This window comes from Cyprinus carpio, chromosome A5, assembly GCF_018340385.1.
Source record: "Cyprinus carpio isolate SPL01 chromosome A5, ASM1834038v1, whole genome shotgun sequence".
Lineage (NCBI taxonomy): Eukaryota > Metazoa > Chordata > Actinopteri > Cypriniformes > Cyprinidae > Cyprinus > Cyprinus carpio.
In genome coordinates this window covers 15294641-15314834 of record NC_056576.1, presented here as the reverse complement: position 1 = coordinate 15314834, position 20194 = coordinate 15294641, and the positions used below count along the sequence as shown (strand labels likewise).

The 20194-nt window shown below is 35.7% G+C and overlaps 1 protein-coding gene across 14 annotated transcripts in view; it reads right to left on the bottom strand.

Annotated features, from left to right (window-relative positions):
• LOC109079703 (transient receptor potential cation channel subfamily M member 3-like) overlaps positions 1 to 20194 on the bottom strand; it is a 126436-nt gene that overhangs the window by 13295 nt on the left and 92947 nt on the right. For 4 of the 14 annotated variants that reach the window (XM_042754771.1, XM_042754793.1, XM_042754806.1 and 1 more), the window contains exons 9-18: positions 11545 to 11617; positions 9796 to 9896; positions 9401 to 9535; positions 8544 to 8594; positions 7314 to 7349; positions 6979 to 7119; positions 5319 to 5348; positions 4420 to 4712; positions 3999 to 4227; positions 2354 to 2521 (exon numbers count right to left, since the gene is read on the bottom strand). In XM_042754771.1, the coding sequence (XP_042610705.1) occupies positions 2354 to 2521; positions 3999 to 4227; positions 4420 to 4712; positions 5319 to 5348; positions 6979 to 7119; positions 7314 to 7349; positions 8544 to 8594; positions 9401 to 9535; positions 9796 to 9896; positions 11545 to 11617 (1257 nt within the window). Of the gene's footprint in view, positions 1 to 2317; positions 2522 to 3998; positions 4228 to 4419; positions 4713 to 5318; positions 5349 to 6978; positions 7120 to 7313; positions 7350 to 8543; positions 8595 to 9400; positions 9536 to 9795; positions 9897 to 11544; positions 11618 to 20194 lie in introns of all 14 variants that reach the window. The other 10 variants (XM_042754775.1, XM_042754797.1, XM_042754822.1 and 7 more) reach the window with 3 other exon arrangements.

The following is a 20194-nucleotide window of genomic DNA, read 5'->3' as shown; positions in this document are numbered from 1 at the left end:
AGCAGTAGTTCTCAGACTGTAGAGGATTTCAAGTGGTCCACAAGTTGATTGGCTGATTTAAAAAACAGAACTAAAATAACAATGTAACTGACAAAAAAGCATCAATTAATTGACTGATTAATAAACTCAGAACAATTACTGTAAATATGGTTTACATTTTTCTGTGATAGTGTTTTTTGTTGTTGTTGTCTTTCTTTAATAATGTAAAATGTAGATATTGTACACTACCGTTCAGAAGTTTGAGGTTGACAATTTTTAAATATTTTTAAATAAAAGTCTCTTGTGTTCACCAAAGCTGTATTTATTTGATTTAAATACAGTAAAAACAGTAATATTGTGAAATGTTATAGTAATTGTTTTCTGCTTTAATATATTGTTAAACAGGCTGAAACCAAAAGCTCATCTTAATAATTCAACACACCAATTTATTTCTCATACAGTGTCACATGATCCTTCAGAAATCATTCTAATATACTGATCTGGTGCTTGAGAAACATTTCTTATTACTATAAAGGTCGAAAACAGCTGTGCTTCTTAATATCTTTTTCCACAGAATTTTTTGATAAACAGAAAGTTCAAAATAGCAGCATTTATTTAAAATCTTTTATGACATTATAAACATCTTTGCTGTCACTTTTGCTTCCTTGCTGAATAAAAGTAAAAATAAAAGTTACTGACCCCAAACTTTTCAACAGCAGTGTGCACGACATTACATTCAAAGTAATCAAAACAGCAAACAATGCTGATATTAAAAATATCATAAAAGACTTTTTCCAAGTTAACATTTAACTCTCTGTTAGTCATATGCAGCACTGACAGCTTATGCATTCTAGTCGTCAGTTTATGAGATATTTATAAGATTGCACCAGTATAGCACCGGTCTATACTCTGATGTTCTCCTCATCTTGATCATCTAGGCCATCCACGTCTCGCTCTGTGTTGTTTAGACAGTGTACAGAACAACCTTCATTTTTCAAAAAAAAAAACAAAAAACAAAACAAAAACAAAGATGTTTTTGTGTTTGACTATTTTTAAAATCAAAATCTGCCTCCAAAGTGTACAGTGACAGTTATAGTGACAAGAAATCCAAGTGTACTCAGTAGTTCAGCAACTAAAAAAAGACACTGCTCTGCCATTTAAACACTTCATTAAGCAGCACAATCACTTTAGACAGAGCTAATAATAAGAAAAGTTTTTCCATTACCAAATTAGTACATTAGAAGAATCTCTTAAGGAATATTTAGCAAGTTTTTTTTTTAGTAGATGGAGTAATGGCTACAGAAAACAGGGATTTTCAATTACAATTAAAATTGATATTTTATCTAAAAAAGAAACCATTTCAAACAATAGCAACATTTGACAATATAACGGTTTTTGATTGTACCTTGATACATTAAATGCTACAATGGTGAACAAAGTCTTAAAGTTTCCAAACTTTTGAATGGTAGTATAATTGTTGAGTGTAACTTCTTATTTAGCAAACACGGCTCATTTGTGCTGATTAACTAAACACAGCAGTATGGTTATTTCAACAAAATATCAAAATTATGGATCTGTAAAAATTTAGAAAATGTCAAGATACAGGTAAAAAATTAAGGCTAATTTGTACACTAATCAAAACCTTAAGAAATTGCTTTGAAGTAGTTGCTGCCCCCCCCCCCCCCAATATTTAGGGCTGTTTAAGTGGTCCGCCAACTGAAACAGTTCAAGAGCCACTGCTTTAGATCAACACTTAATAGTTCACAATTGAAGACTGAACAAATTCGTGCAGTTTTGTGTGAAAGTAAGAAGGCACTTCGGGTTCAACTTAAAAGTGAAGGTTGTGAAGGAGATGTCAGATCAAGGCTGCTAACATAATGCAAAACAAGCCTTCAACATGCACAATGGTGTGGTATATGCGAGAATGATAACAACACAGGCACCATTCAGTCACAGTACCGTATTTCAGACGAGACCCTCGCTAAAAGAAAAGAAACAGAGAGGAGACAAGGACAGAGGCAGACGGAGACACGCTACAACTCCACAACCACGCGTCTTTGCTTTGACAACGAGGAACAGAAAAAAAAGGGCGAAGTGGGAGAAGGGTGTAGGGTGGGGAGGTCAGAAAAACGGCAGGGTTGGTACGGATCTCTAAGAAGAGGAACCACGGACTCGAGGAACAAAAACTAAATAAAACCGGAAGCATATTTGAGAGGCCAAATTGGGGGCAGGATTTTCACAGAGCAGAGCAGATGTGCCTAAGTGTGTGTATGTGTGGACGTGGTACGTGTGTGTTTGACTACAAGCTACGAAACGAGGCTAAGGTGGATGCTCTCACCACGGAGTTGTACTGCGTCTCACAGTAAGATCTTACTGTGAACTCCATGTCATCCTCCTCTTTCTCCTTAGCTTGTTTCTCAGGTTCATCCACATCCTTCTCCTGCAGGTAGGTGTCCTGATCCTGTGGCATATACGACATCTCGTCCTTATTTTTAAACTCAAGACTCAATATGGAGGGGGGCAGAAGCAGGCCTAAGATAACCTGGTGGAAAACAAACAAATAAACAAACAGAGTTTAGGAGAAAAATCCACTGTTACTTTCATACATTTCGAAATCAGTAGACCAGCTCCTGCAGTCACAGAATGCTTGTGATGATGAAATACCGTCTCTCTCTTTCTTGCTACAATAGCAACTGTGAGATATGAAACACCAATATCACCACTGAGGTCTGAACCAAAGGCAAAAATAAACCATGCAGAAAGGGAGAGAAACTCAAGAAGAAGCCCTGCACAGCTGTTTTTTTAGGGACTGATATATACAGTATACTGTATGTCTGACAATGTGTCTAAAAGTTAAAGCTTTGACTGTTCATGTTTAAAAGTTTGGGGTCGGCTGTATTTATTTGATCAAATTTACAGTAAAAACAGTAATACTGCGGAATATTAAAACAATTTAAAATAACTGTTTTTTTTTTCCAGAAATAATTCTGTGCTGATTTGATGCTCAAGAAATGATATGGTTCCACTTCTCCACCATTTTTGGGTCTATATTCCTTGCTTAACTGGATAGCCAAAAATTCAAATTGCCCCATGATTTACTCACCCTCAAGCCATCCTAGGTGTATATGACTTTCTTCTTTCAGACGAATAGAATTGGAGTTATCTTAAAAATGACCTGGCTCTTCCAAGCTTTATAATGGCAGTGAATGGGGGTCAAGATTTTGAAGCAAAATAAAGAGCATGGGGATAAATAAAGGCCTTCTGAAGTGAATCGATGCATTTGTGTAAGAATAATATCCATATTTAAAACTTTACAAACCGTAATCTCTAGCTTCCACTTACTGTCCTACACGTGTTCATGCACTTTATTTTGCTTCAAAATCTTGACCACTATTCACTGTCTTTATAAAGCTGGGAAGAATCAGGACATTTTTCATATAACTCTGATTGTATCCATCTGAAAGAAGACAGTCAAATACACCTAGGATGGCTTAAGGGTGAGTACCGTACATCATGGGGTAATTTTCCTTTGTGGGTCAACTATCCCTTTAACTTTGGAACATTGTATATGCCACTATTTCCCATTTTTATGCTGTTTTCTATAACAGTTGTGTCCAGATTTGGATACTGCCTTCATTAAAAAAAAATTTCCATAACTTTGTGAATTTAATTTCTTTACATAACCAACCAGTTTAATTTGTACATCTCCTGACAACAAACGTTCCTGTCATTTTGGTGTCTCTCGAGTAAGAATGATAATTAGAAACAGCAGTTGCTGGCCTAATGTTGATGAGGACATGGTAAATACAACAAAAATTACTGATTCAGCTATGAAAAGACTCACTTTGGCAAGCAGTTTAAACACATATTATGCCAAATATAGATGTTGAATATATATCATATATTACATAACAAAAAATATGAACCCAGAGTAAGGCCTCTGCAATAACTGATATTACTGTATGTAATATGTTTATCAATAAAACTATGGTCTAAGCCATCTTTCTCCCAAATCTGACCTTTAGGCCAGAGTTCTTGCGCATACGCAGACGTCCCATCCACATGTCAGTGAGAAGCATCTGGCTACACGTGTGGGCGATGAAGTCCCTGTGCTTGGCAGCCACTGCCAGCTGCAGACAGGTGGCATTACTCCAGTTCTTCAGCTCGTAGGTTAACAGCTTCATGGCCATCTGTTCATCCTGCTTATACGACTGATCGAGCAGCTCAACAGCCAGCTGACCAAACTCCCTGATGGATAAAAAATAAATAAATAAATGTACATATATATATATATATATATATATATATATATATATATATATATATATATATATATATGGGAACAGGACATGTAGATGGGAACAGGACATGCAGATGAAATCCACATTCAAATACTCATCCTTGAGGTAACTAGGTCATTACACAGCTTTACATTCATACCTTGAGTTTTGATTGAGCTCTTGTGAAATGTCATCTACCATGTCGTTCTCTGAAGCTTCGTGGGCCATTGCCTTACAGAGCTTACAGGCCACCAGCGCTTTAGCCATGGCCTCCTCGCCATGCTGCCAGAAGAACAGGGCCATCTTCTGCCGTTTCATCAGCACTGCCCAAACCATCAGCTCATGGAATGGGAAAGGGAAGTGATTGATTTCTGGGTCATCCAGGTCAATGTCTACTTCCTCCTCTCGCTTCTTTGTGGTCTTCTGACGTCCTCGCCTAATGGGCATGTCATCCTATATGATAGAGATTTAAAAAAAATCATATTTTTTCTTTATGATAATTTCTTTATAATCATTGAGAATATAAAAAATAGGTACTTTATTGTCCTGGTTTGCTTTTTTTCATTTTAACCAGTAATATTTATTAATTATATGTAACAACAACATTATTATTATTATTATTATTATTATTATTATTATTATTATTATTATTATTATTTATTTACTATAAATATAATTATTGCATTCATCTATCTGCCAATTTACCTATCTAGTTATTAAATATTATATATATTTATTATTATAAAATTATACATATTAATATTAAAATAGCAAAATAGGACAATAAATTACTTATAATTTACATCCTGAATCTGGAAATTAAAAGTAAGAGGACCAGTGAACACAGAAGTAAGATAATTGTAGGTAATTATAGTATTTGAATTGTTTTCATAAAAACCTCTGAACATGTAATACAAGGAGCACTTTCATTGTAAACCTTCATTACTTGATTCCAGACCTCCATATCAAAGAAGAGCTTAAAGAAAGCGTTTCAGTGAAACGCAGTGGGGATTTTATTGGAAAGCAGTGGGATACACGAAATTAAGAAATAAATCTCACCTCCATTCCAAGCAGCTTCAGGGCTTTTGGCTACAACACACACACAAAAAAAAACACGTACAGGACAAAAATAACAAGACATGTTAGATTTGATTTATGCATTTTCCAAATCGTTTCACCATCCTTCTGGTACACATGTAAAAACATGGCATGTTTAATGAGTGGATAGGATTCTTTATGCTATGCAATGATAAATTTAGAGCATCTCTCTGGTGGAATCGCAGATGTCTGATCTATTTCAAGCCTATATAGTGGCATATGTAGAACGATGTTATTGCATATGTTCATGTGAGATAAAATGTACTCGCAATTTTGAAGTGCATGAATAGATTCATAAATACACACTCTCAGACAAACATCATGTACTAGCAATCTACTATTACAGATAAAATACTCCCGTGACATTGGCATGATGGAGCAGCAATGTTTAATGTCCTGACATCCCCTGAAATCTGTGTCAGAGGGTCGAGAAGATTTGTGACTTAGATGCCCGAGCCTTTAGAAGTGTTAAAAATGTGTGAGAAAAATAGATATCATCCAGGTGTCAGTGGCTTGAGAAATTGTCTTGAGTCCTGTTTACTCTGCACAGCTGAAGAGCCGCTATATGGAAATTTGCTCTGCACTGAGCATCTAGTTTGTGTTAGCTCCATATGGCATCTCTCTGTGGCAGATCTGATGGGAAATATTTTTCCCAGGTGGGACATGCTGATAAAAAAAAAAAAAAAAAAAAAAACCTGAACAAACCACATTACAAACTTCCTTTGGAAAAATGTTTCCATTTATGGGAAACTGAGGGAATAATCTTGTGATTGAAAAGCAAATATAACATTTTTTATTGTGTTATTTAGAAGCGAATATATTTCTATGGGTCATCAACCAGCTACAAATATGTTTTAATGGCACATTAAAATAATAATAATACAGATTTTCATAATATTGATGATATTTTGAGAATCTCTTAATAGGCCTTTTATGAGAATACAATCATAAAATAAAAGAATAAAGCAACATTACAAAAGTAAGTCAAAAGTTAAAAATTATGACCATTTTAATCTCTTACCATTCCAAAAGCATTCTTAAAAAGTTGTGACTATATTATAGTAAAATATTACTATTCGAGTCATTCTATGCTGATTTGGTGCTCAAGAAATATTTCTTATTATTATCACAGTTGAAAACAGCGGTACTGCTTACTAATTTTTTCTTCATTACATTTTTTGAGGATAGAAAGTTCAAAAGAATAGCATTTATTTATTTTATTTATTTATTTATTTTTATTTTTTTTTTGGTATGTAAGTCTTTACTGTTACTTTAATGCATCCTTGCTGAATAAACAAACAACAACAACAAAAAACCTTACTGACACCAAACTTCTGAAACTCATTTTCAGTCTTTCAGCCAAGGTGGTTTAAAATGTATTTAAAATCAGAATATTGTTAATGTGTCTCAGTCATTCCTGTAGAGCAGGAGTCCTCAACTCTGGACCTCAAGATCCACTTTCCTGCAGAGTTTAGCTCCAACCTGGATTAAACACACCGCAGGAAAGTAGATCTCGAGGTCCCCTGCTATAAAGCATTGTGCTGACATGGTGTTTTTTTTACAAATTCATTCTTGAAATCTTAGTACGATGCCCTACATGCCATTTTTTTCAATAACATACTCTTTTGGGTCCAAAAAGGTTGTGATAGAGAGTCCGAAATCTCTTCCTGGTGTAATTGCAGCGATAGGCTCCACCCATGAGGTATTCAATTACCAATCCGATGTCAATCAGGCTGATGCGGTAGTCAGGGGGCAGGTTACCCTGAAGACAAAAAGGTTACTCATGGTAACACTGAACCTGTGCCAACAGTTATGGCTATGAAAATACAAACAAACGTAAGGTCACCAACCAACCACAAGCTCAACTACATACACACCCATACACTCTCACTCCACAAACACACTGACATATTGCTGGAAGGAATCAAGATAATTGAAAAAGACTGTCTGATTCACCTTGAGGTAGATCCAACTGAACCCTGGATATTCTTGCTTGGAAAGAACACACAAGGTCAGTGAGACAGAATCATATTAAAGGGACAAACATCCCACTGAGACCAAGCAAGTCTAGAATCAGGGTTTGGTGCTATATTGAACGGACCATGAAAACAATGAGCCTCTCTACAAAAACAAAACCAATAGAGAGTAAGTGTGTAGGAGAGAGAAAGTGAGTGAAAATGAGAGAATGTATCCAATAATGGGCAGGACAAAGAAGGAGCAGAGGGAAGTGATAAGGAGCGATGCCTCAGTTGCTAATTTAATGATTCGACTCATCTTTACATTTATGCCCGATATTAGTGAGCTTTTCTAATTAGAGACTCCTTATCAGGGTGTTTACATTTTGATTGTAAGGCTTAACAACATGAAGCAAACATGAAGTACTAAGATTCCTCTTTTCATTTGATCTACAGGCCAAATCCATTTTAGCAAAATTACATCCCACATCCTGCCTTCAGACTATGATAACTAGGCTCCGCTCTGGTTCTGTAATTACCAACACAGAGCCACCATGGATCCTCTAAGCTGGGCTAATTACTTCTACCTCAGCAAATGCCACAAAATGCTTCATCTGGCTGATGATCGGAATCACAGGTGAAGCCGCATTTCATTTGTATAAGACATTTTGTACTAGAGTTGATGTGACACATATTTTAACATCATGTTAATCTCCAGAGACACAGAGAAGGTTTCAAATTGCAAAAAGTCATTTTTTGGACAAAGAGAAGACTAGACTCACGGTGTATCTGCATTCAGTCTTTTAAAAAGAGAAATCGCAGTTTATGCACAAATGTCACTACAAGAAGACTGCGAAAATCACCAGATTGCAAAAAGAAGGCAACCATGTGCCCCTTTATGTCTTGAAAATGCACTTAGGAATAGTAATTAAGAAAAATGAACTATACACAAGTGACCTGAGAAGCAACAAACCCATTGTTCTGACTGTTTAATAGTCTGAAAATCACTGAAACCAGTAGCAGAGGACACAGACAGAAAAAAAAGCAACTAATTGGCCAAATCTCTCTGTCAGGCTAAGAAGCAGGAAAGACACCTTTGCTAAATATGCAACAGAAATCTAAGACTAATCTACCACTTACATTCACATTCTGAAATCCACTCACACACATGCATACACATGCATACAGAAACACACACACACAGACAGCTGCATGCACAGTGAATTCTTACCTTTTTTACATCTCTGACAAGGTGGTACAAGGTGTTGGACGGACCATGCCTCTATTTAAGACAAACAGAAACAAATATAACCTTTAACAATCAATTACATCAAACCACAAATAACAATTTAAAAACAAATAAGAACATGTGTGGTTGTTCCCTCAAAGGGATTGTTCACCCAAAAACATGAGGGTGAGTTAATAATGCGCCAAATGTAATTTTCTGGGCGAACAATCCTTTTATGAAGCTAAATCTACCTGATATCACCTTTAAATATTACTATCCAAGTAATTTAATGTTACATGACATATTTTTGGTCTTAAACCAGTTAATTTAAAATTTACCACGCATAGCATATTTGGGTTGACTGACAAAACAGTTTTTTTAGTGAATAAACCTGTATTTTTTATTTTAGCTCATTCTAAATATTTACACACACACACACACACACACACACACACACACACACACACACACACACACACACACACACACACACACACACACACACACACACACACACACACACACACTACTTTTCAAAGGTCTGGTAAGATTTTTATTTTTGAAAGATGTATCTTATGTTAACCAATGTTGCATTTATTTGATCAAAATAGAGTAAAACAGTAATTGTAAAATAATATCACAATTTTAAATAACTCTTTTCTATTTCAGTATATTTTTGTTTTTTTTCTTCTCAGAATTCTTTGATGAATCAAAAGTTTTTAGTTTTTTTTTTTTACACTTTTGAACAGTAGTGTATGAATGGGGAATCAGACATACAGTACAGTGGGACCCAAAAGTCTCAGACCACATGGAAAAACCAGGATTGAAAATCTCATTTAACTCTGACATAGCTACATTACCGTATTATAGAGCTCTTCAAGTCTGGACAGTGTCAGGAAGCGGTGCATGCTCACTCCATTCTCAATCAACAGCTTCACAAAGTCCACTCTGTCAAACACCAGTGCGTCCAGCATAGACTGCTCTAGAGAGCCCACCTAACCACACATGAACAAAGCTTACAGTTCCAGAACACACACTACAAGCGCACAATAAAACAGATACAGGTGTACAGCAATTAATCGATTTCATGAATTTTAATCTGGTTTAAATGCAGCCTGCCAACATTAGCATCTACCATGTTTAATTAGAGTCAGAGTTGCACAGAAGTGCTTCTCGTCCCCTCTGCAATCAATAAAATATCTCTGTGTCTATATCTAAATGAATTACAGAGTTGGAATGAGAGGATATTGCCTACAGGCCACTGTTGTCCATAAATGAAGATCTGGCTTCGTGCGATGTCAACTCTGTTCCAGGCCAAAGCCAGGCTCAGTTGATCTGGAGCTGATGCATTGGCCCCTGGAAAGACAAGCAGAAGGGCACATAATTAAGGTTAGTTCACTTGCTTTTACAAAATCATCTTTAAAAGCCCTGGGGAATATGTTAACGAGAACATATACAATACAATGATGGATTCAGTGTGTAGCTAAATGCCTATTAAACATTACTAATTTTACAGTCTGATGTCTTTAAAATCATTGGCATGCTTAAACACCCTCAACTCCCATTGATTTACAAGTGCCTCGCACAGTGGAGAATCCTGAGGAATCCCCGGCTCTCACATCATTACAATGCATAGCGTTATGCCTGTTTGAAAAGCTGATTCTAGAGATAAATCACAGAGGAAAGCACTCTCCAGTGTCTCTGGCACTTTGCTCCGCGACTGCTTCAAGCTAATAAACCTTCCCCCTGAGCAGCAGGACATTTGTCTTTACTTATTCTGGCCTGGTGCTTCTACATTTACTTTTATGAGGGTAATCTTTCCAGACACAGTCTATTAAATAGACACCTCTAGGTCTAGGTGTCGCCATGTATTAAACAATATTTGCATAATCTCAGTTAAATGCTCAAAAATATCTGGACCGACTCCATTTATGGGACATGGAGGTCTGTAATGCTTGGAAATGGCCATATGGGGCACCTTGTGCTTTTGTAGTACATGATGTATTGAGTTACTGTATTGATGCCAGATGAAATAAGTCCTCAGCGACAGGAAGTCGCTGCATCAGCAGAGACTGGTCACATAATTATGTATAATTAAGTCTCTGAAGATGAGCTTTGATTGCTGTTTTCTGCTGCTTTAGCTCCAGCAGAGGTTAGCTTTATGTTCTCGCTTTAATTTCACACTACATCATAATAAATCCTGACACTTTCTGTATTTGTCAGAAATTCACAAGTGTGTTCAATGAAAAAAATGTGTAACCCCTTCTGCATGGCTAAGACAGAGCTACTGATAAAAGCATGATATAAAATTGAATGCTTTCAGAAAACAAATGATTAACTTAGCTTGCTATAGAGACGTTTAAGATAACAAGCATTTAAAAAAAAAATATGTGAGTGTTAGTGATATAACTATGGCCTAAATTGGAATCTTAAAGACAACTTGAAAACACTAAAAATAATATATATATATATATATATATATATATATGTGTGGTGTGTGTGTGTTGTGTGTGTGTGTGTGTGTGTGTGTGTGTGTGTGTGTGTGTGTGTGTGTGTAACATATATCAGGTTAACATATTATGGGATTCTCCTTCAGAACAGGGAAACTGGTGTTAACTGCCTGTGAAAACTCAAAATGCAACATATTTTGTGTTCTTTGACTATTTACCAAATGATATGCATCCCTTATACATTCATTAAGGGAAAAGAAGAGAGCTGGGAACTGCACAAGTAAATCTTTCTTTAGATGCGCTGCACAGTACTGTAAATTATGCAAGAGCCATGCTGCTGGCTTTCAGAGCAACACATGGAGCTCTTGAAGCAAAGGCTTCACTGGAATCCCGTCTTTTGATATGAATTTAAATGCTTTAGAAGCATGAATGAAAAAACCAAACCAAAAACCAAAACCAAACCCCCCCCCCACAAAAATCTGATTAACTTTAAATGATATATGAGCGATGAGCGAATCCCCAGCTGTACCACTCCACAAATGTACAAATATTACCTTTCAGAAGAGCTGTTAGAATGGCCAGGTCAATGTCTTGGTGTCCCTCTGATCCCATCCGAAATACTGTTATCTGAGGAAGGATTATTATTGCATTATTGCTGGCATCACATAAACATCACAACTGTTTGAGTATGATAGCATGATAAAGGCAACTCCAATCATAGTGATAACTGCTTTGCGTCTTGGCAATAGCAAAGAGAAATGACAAGAATAGAGCTAGAGGGATTTATGGAAATGTGCTGCATTTGCACTGTAATTGCAGTTCTGTAATCACTGCAACAATGCATATGAAGGGCACCTTGCAGCACCATGCAATGTGTGTATTCTGAATTCCATTCATCTTCACCTGTCATTTGAACAATCCACCTTTCTTTCCATCTGTGTCTGGTATGGACTAATGAACTTATGTGTGGAAGTGGGAGGATTGGTTCAGCCTAATGTCAATGATGTTTTCATTTTCATCCCCTCAAGCCACCATGAAATGATGGCACATTTAGGGTGTATGCGAGCTTGAGAGTTGGTGGTGGAATAAAAAATTGGAGCACTTCAGCGAGCTTAAATAATGGAACATATAATCCTTCAAAATGTCTTATAGCATAAAGTAATGGTGCTATGCTTAGGTCTTGTGTGGTGAGATTCTGTGTGCACCATGACATCTTTTTTGCTGTTGAAATTGGAGAGTAAATGGAATGTAACCATATCGAACAAGCACTTAATCTCCTCTACAAAGAGTATGGTGATGGCCAATTACGGAAGTGACAGTTATTGATGACCCTGTGACTATGGAGGTGACCCATCTCTGTGTGTGTGTGTGTGTGTGTGTGTGTTTGAAGCATGAGACATATTGACTTTTAAAATACATATGTCCTTATATAGAGTATATGTCAGTTTAACCCCTACTGTTTATCCTATGAGGGAACAAATATCATGAGCTCAATGTATTTATTTTCTTTTATTATTTATAATAATATAAATACTTTTTATAATAACTGAAAATAATAATAATTTTTGCATGTGTGTGTAAATTCCAAACAATCAACCTTAGTTAATCAAATTAATTAATAAATAAAATAAAATAACTCAATTAATTCTGTCATCATTTACTCCCCTCAAGTCCAAACCTCTGTGAATTTCTGCTGAACATAGACGATATTTTGAAGAACGTTGGTAACCAAACATTTGATGGTCCCCATTGACTTCCATAGTATAGAAAAAATACTATAGGGGGCTCAGCCCCTTTCTGGTTACTCACATTCTTTAAAGTATCTTCTTTTGAAGAAAAAAATTCACATATGTCTGGAGCAACTTGAGAGTGAGTAAATAACGATGTGTATCCTCCATCAAGTCTATCCAAACCAGTATGACATTTTTTCTCCTGTGGAACACAAATTTAAATATCCTGAAAATTTTTAACTTTTTTATAACTGTTCCAAAGCAACACTGGACCCCACTGACCTCCATTTTGTGGATGAAAAAAAAAATCAAGACAAAAGAAGGAAAAAAAGTCATTGAAGTGTTGAAATGACATGAAGTTCAATAAATCATGACAGAATTGACTTTTTTGGATGAGCTATGCTTTTAAATTCAAAACACAATACTCTAACTCAGCGTGAGAGAGAATCAGAAACCGTTAATTCTTTTCAAAACTTCATATCCATATTGAGCACACAGCTGAATTATCGGACATGTCTGTGATTTATGAGCCTGTAGTAGCGGAATAGAACAGGTCAATAAAGGATATTTGAATAATGTCCATGTGCCTCAGAATGTTTTAACAACTAAAGCACCCATTCGCTGCTGAATCTTTTTAACACAGGTTATGCCTCTTCTAATATAAAGCAATATTTGAAAGAAAGTGGAACCTTCTTTATTTTGCAGACATCACAGAGAATCCACCTTGGCCAGGCTATCATGTCCACATGCTTCAAATCAACCTCCATCTTCCGAGTGCCAAAATGGCTTGGGTGACTTTTGCCCCACTGCATTTACTTCAGTTACTGTGTGATTCTGGTGTTTTAAGAGACTGCATGGGCACCGCAAACATTAAGACTCCCATTCCACAGCGGACCTCCAAGCACACACCTGCAGGCACAATTACTCCATGGATGATGGCATTGCATTTGTCATTCTTATTGCACTTTGTTACCTAGACAACAAAATCTCACAAGTCAAACCGCTGATGTTTACTTCATCTCGGCATTGATCACAGTTTTTCCCCAGACTCTAACAAACTTGCTGCAGTTAGACTAAGCAAATTACTCTGTCCTTCTAGACCTCAGGAGCTACAGCCTTGAGGCAGTGAAGATCCACAGTCATCCGTAATACCACAAGTGTATCACCAAATATCAGAGCAATCATTCAGTCTGCATACAACACCCCTGTTGAGGGGTTCATTAGCATTATTAATGGCGATTCAGCCTAGGGAAGAGGTGAGACTGCTTGCAACCTGGTACTGGAACAACAACCACTCTATTAATGCTAGTAAAAAAGAGATGATTGTTTACTTCAGATGGTCCCGAGCAGTTCATTACTCACAGCACATCAACAATGGAGATAACAGGCAGCCTTAGGTTAATGGGTGTTCGCATCACCAACAAATTGTCATTGGCTCTGAACACCACTTCTTTGTTGAAAAGAACACAATGGCACCTAAACATCCTAATGAGGTGTTCACAATGACAATTGTAAGAGGCAGTGGATGGCATCTTTAATCCCATTGGTAGACACCATGTCGCGTCACTGCTGATTTACATACGTTCGCAGTTGATCATGTCACATTGTCGGAAAGCTCTGCCAACCACAGTGTAAATTTTAGTAAAAATATGCCCATAACACAGTAAACATTGATTGGATATTGTTCTTATATTGGCTGGAATGAACTCATCTGGAAGGAAAGCATTGTAATCATTTGTTGAATTACACAATATGTGAATAAAAATAGCAAATAGTGTATTCCTTTCTTAAAACTGTGTTCATAGTAATGTAAAACAAGTTCATTTGGGAATGAGACGTGTTTAAAGATTTGGAATGTGTGGGTGTGTGTGTGCATAAAATAATAATAAATGTGTTTAAAATGCTCAAAACACACAGAACTTCCATTGACTTGCATTAGAAAAGAGCAAGAGCTTGTCTGAAAAATTCCAGTCTGCAACATTTGCTAAGGTAGGACTGGTTCAGTCATATTTTAAGGTGGGGGTTAACAAAACTTTCAACTGAAGAAGAACAAAAATTATTCAGTTTGAGTAGTGAAAATAGCCGTCCATCACATAGGCTTGTCTTCCTGCTGTTAAATGTTATATTTACATTGAGAGGTGTGAAATTATGGCCAGCAGGAGCTTATGGAAAAAGCTAAGGAGTCTCTCTCTCTCCTGTTATATGCTATTTTACTCTACATTATATTTAAATTTAGAGATTAGAGAGCTGTTATTAGGGGCACAAATAGAAGCACAAGAAAGGGAGCCTTTCCCCATGTGGTGCCAAACCTTCCTGGAAATGTTCAAGACACAGTCAGTTCAAGACTTAACTAAATCTTCAGCAGTTTCAGCAACCTCTGTTTTATCAGTTAAAACATCTGCATGGAATAGTTTTTAGTTAAAATCAAATTCAACTATGATTCATCTGTGTAAACTTGGATCGAAGCAGCGAATTTGAATGCTAAAGTCGAGATGGTGTGTACAGTAAGTCTGTTTCTAATGCTCATTGGAGAGCTGGTGAATACTGTTCTCGCTGTACAGTGGATTGCTTCATGCATCAGTGACCCAGGCACATTAGCAACCATTCATCTTCATTTATCAGGGGTGAAATTTCCTTCCTCACCCTCCCTCCACTCCACCAGCCCAGCGCTTTCACATCATCTTAGATTCTACTGCAGTGCTCTACTTTGTTCCTCACATCTGCCAGGGGTTTGTCTCTTCTGTCTGTCAGCTGTCCATCCACTTGTACATCCATATAATCACTGACCCATTCGACATGTGGCTGAATGTGACTCCATCTTTCCATCCATCAGTATCAGCTGAGCAATATGTGAGCCTTTGAAATATCACTCTATTTCCTTTCAAACTGTGAAAAATAACGACTGTTGTTGTGCAAGTTTCCCCAAACGCTCCCTTCATAGGTCATAAGATCGCCCCTGACTCACATTATCAGTTATTGCCATGGGATGCTAAAACCAAACAGAAAAAGCAACCAATGAAAGGCTTACTTGCAGCTGATTATTGCTCGGTCCTCTGGAATATTTTGTTCAGATTGGTCAATCATGCCACTCAGTGGTTTGATATTTCCTACTGCAGCAACATACTTAAAGGGATAGTTTACCCAAAAATTCTGTCATTAATTACCCTTACGAAAAAGAAGTTTATACAAGTGTGCTATTAGTATACTTCTTTTAAACTAAAAATAGGAAAGTATGACTTTTAGTTTACTTTTTATGTACTTCTCAGAAATGGCCTTTATGTATTCCTCAGAAATATACTTAAAATGAAATGTAAGTATACCTGACTTATACTTACAAAAAGTGTAAATATATTTGAGCTATACTTGTGCTCCTAGAATCCGTGTTTTCATTATTATATGGTAGAGGGTGCTAGTACACATCTTCTGTACAGAATTTCCAAAAAAACACAAGTGAAGAAGAAGAAGAAACAACAGATACTAACACATGTAACATGTTCATCTGACATGAAACAGCTTCAAAACTGAAACGTTATGGAATAAAATGTCGACCGATGAAGAGGTAATAATTACAGTCAAGCTTTGGGGTGTTGATCGACTCCAATTACGTTTTGATTATCATTCTGAATCCAATTCATAGTCTTTTTTCAGCTTTTTGTTCAAAATGTTATTTATTTCTTTTTTTATGAAACTTACCCATATTAAAGTGTTCAAAAAAAGAATGCATGAAGCTAGAATAAAATGTTTTTGTTTACAAGCAGATACCCCCTTTCTTTCTTTGGATGTTTTGTATGTTCAGATATTCATATAACAAAATATATACAAATTAAAACCTAAATAGGGACATAGTAGTATACTTAAAGTATGATGTAAAATTCACTTAAAGAAAACTTATGAGTATACTTGCAGTATAAAACTACACAAATTTTAGTTTACTGAAACTATACTTCAAAATGCTACAAGTATTTAATTAGTAAACTATCAGTATACCTATAAGTTCACTTTTAGTATAGCTGCAGTACAAACTACAAACACAGAGGTAAACTAGTTGTGTACTCAAAGTTTGCTACTGTTATACTTAAAGTATACTTAAAAGTATCCTTTTATATACTAGAAAGTGGGCCAATTTAGTCCCAAGAAGTATTGAAACAGTAAACTTACAAGTATACTACTAGAACACTGATATTTGTATACTTGCTACATAAAGTATACTTAAAATATACTTGAACTTTACTTGAGTATACTTAATAAAATGAACTTGAAGTATACTACTTTTTGGTAAGGGTAGGGGAGAGCGGGGTGAGTTGAGCCAGTTTTTACTTACAGTGTTTAAAGCGAGCACATGATAGTATAATGGGTCCAACTCAATGTAAATTTCAGGATGTGGTGCATCCTTGGGAATAAACTGTGGATCTAAAATCTCCATCTATCGGCAGACCATGAGTTTTCATTTATTTATTTATTTTTACATACCTTATATACCATATTTTCTACATTTAATTCAATTTAAAACTATATCATTTCTTCTCCATTTAAAATACATTTACAATTAACAATGACTGGTAAGCTATACAAAAAGTGAAATAAAAACTTATATCTTACCCAATGTAGAAGATTCCACCTCTTTTGCTGTGTCAGTATTAGTGGCAGTAGAATAAATATTGGATATGTGTCAAAGAGAGAGACCGCCACTCTTTTAGTTGTGGCCTTATTAAAAAAATGACGAATATCCATTTTGCTAATTTAGCATATCTCAGAAGGAGAAGAGAGTCCACTCACGCGATACTTTGATATTCTCAAGCAGCAAGAGTATAGAGCTTCTTTTAAAAAACATTAATTAAAAATTATTTAGCCTTATACTCATTAAAAATAATAAGATACAAATAAAATGAGAAAATGTGAATTTTCTTTTGTTTTATTAATAGCTCTGGCAAAATCAACTGGCTCCTGCGTCCCAGTGAAAATGACCTCAGAGAGGACTCAAGCATTAATATTGTAATATTTGCAAATTGTTGTGTTTTAATTGGTTGTTTTTTAGTGTATACAGGTAAAATTCTAAAAATTATTCCAACTCAAATCAATGTCTCAAGACAAAGTACTTATTTATTAAGCGAGTAAAGTATCTAATCATTATGACAAAATAAACAATTTCTGGTAAATAAAAGACCCTTACATATTAGGTTGGGATAGGAGAACATATTTTGACATCGAACAACATTTTTACACACCTCAGCAATAGCTAAAACAATGTTTCCTAAAAGAGGCAACTGAAATGCTTTGGTCTGAGGGAAAAATAGTATTCTCTGAATTATAAGAAACATGAAACACAAGGAAGATGCTCAAAGAAAACAGAATGAGAGCAATAAATAGACAGAAAGTCTGTCAGTCTGATTAATTGAACCATCCCTCCCTTGGTTGCAGGAACAAAGATCTCCACAGTAGGAAAGAGATTTAGTCCTGAATAAAAGATGGAATTTTATACTGCAGAGAAGAGCAAAACACTGACATAATGCTTCTTTTATGTGTCAAGTGCCAATTAAACTCACACAGAACAGAAATACTGAATCCCTAAAAGGAACCTAATCTAATTTAATACAGTTATAATTAGTTGTAGTATGCTGCTGCCCCCTCTAATTCTGGAGAGGTGTGGTCAGGTCATGTACTGAGAAGCAGGAGGTTCTGGAAGCCTGTCCTGTCGAGTTCAGGTTAAACATCTGCTCCGGTGCTTCAATGAAACAGAGCTGAATAAAGACACCTCCCTACAGATCTCATTATCCCAATCTTGATTTACCACAGAGCACAAGCTCATCTGAGTGGAAGCATTATTTGCTTATTCTCATATCTCAGCACTTTTTTCTTTTTCTTACCTCACATTTTTGTTTGTTCTGGTAATAGGGTGGCAAATGACCAGGTTTCGGTTTTTGTTAATTATATTTAAATACTGATGAAAAAGTATGGTGTATGGTTTGGTTTGACATGGTTTTTTTAATTTATTTTTAAAGGTCTAATGTTTTAGATGCAAAAATGTATATAGTATCATAATATCTCCTAAAATGTATGATATGACACATTCATAATTTATGGAGAGTTTCCTCAACTAGAGAATGCATAATGCACCGGATTAAATTTTTTATAAGTGTATATGTTCCTCAAGACATATTTTGCACATTTGCACCTGAATACAATATATACTCATGAATGTATGGAAGGTGACATCAGCAATAGCCCTTAAGCCCGTGTCATGACCAGCATGTTGACTTATCAACTAGCAGCTCGGGGGCCAAAAACTGCCCTGTTAGGCATTCTTACACAATCCATCAATTCAGTTCAGTAAATCTCTGCATTGCTAAAAACATCAGAGAATTTCTTCACAAATCTCAGCAGCGTATTCTAAAGTCCTCTATATTTGTCTGTCATCAGACTTCTGTCCATAACCGGACCAAAGCAAGCAAATATTGTTCTGTAGAGCCACTCAGGTTTTATTTTAGATGCACTTTAGATTATATTATCCAGTCAAATGTGTTTATTCAAATAGCATTGCTGCAGTGAAATGCAATCCTAGCTACTTGCTGAGTCCTGCAGAGTAAATACTGTATTTTGCATACTTAATATATATATATATATATATATATATATATATATATATATATATATATATATATATATATATATATATATATATATATATATATATAATATCTGCAGTGCTCAGCACGCATCTAGTATTCCATATATAAACACACTATGCAACAATAAGCTACATTATTGTCACATGTACTTGTGACATTATGTTACATGCTTAATTCAGCAAGTGGCATAGCAATGATCATTTTGGGGAAAAAAGTAATTTTGCATTTCTCATCAAATTTCATCAATCATTTGTCTTTAAGATACATTAAAGTGTTAAAAAGTGAGGTTAACACTAAGATCGAGTTTATCCATCAAACTCGAAATGTAAAATCAAGTCAGCAGTATTGCATTTTGGGACACATTATTCCAAACCGTAAGCTACTGTATAATGCACATTTTGCCAAATCTATTAAGTACTTTCTCCATACAGAAAACATATGTACTGTGCATAGTAAAATACTATACATTCAAAAAATAGAATAAAAGTACACTATATGAATATAGCAACAAAACTTGGGTGCTCTGATGCTGTTTTATATACTCATACGCTACATTTTTTTATGCTACTGTCTTCATATTAAACTGCTAAGATACGATAATTTTTTATCTTTTTTTGGCAAAAACTGTCTTCAAAGACTGCCAAAGGCATCTCTAACATGCATTCACTCAAGTTTTCTAATCACAATTGTAAATTGTAAGCATTTGTTCCAATCATCAAGCAAGGAAATTTTCCCACTGGCTTGTCCTTGGTGGAAAGTAAAGTGGTAAGAGAGCAAAAGAGGAGATCAAGTGCTGAGCTCAACTCTGTGCATGTAGGATGAAAGATCTATAGGTCCCAAACACACAT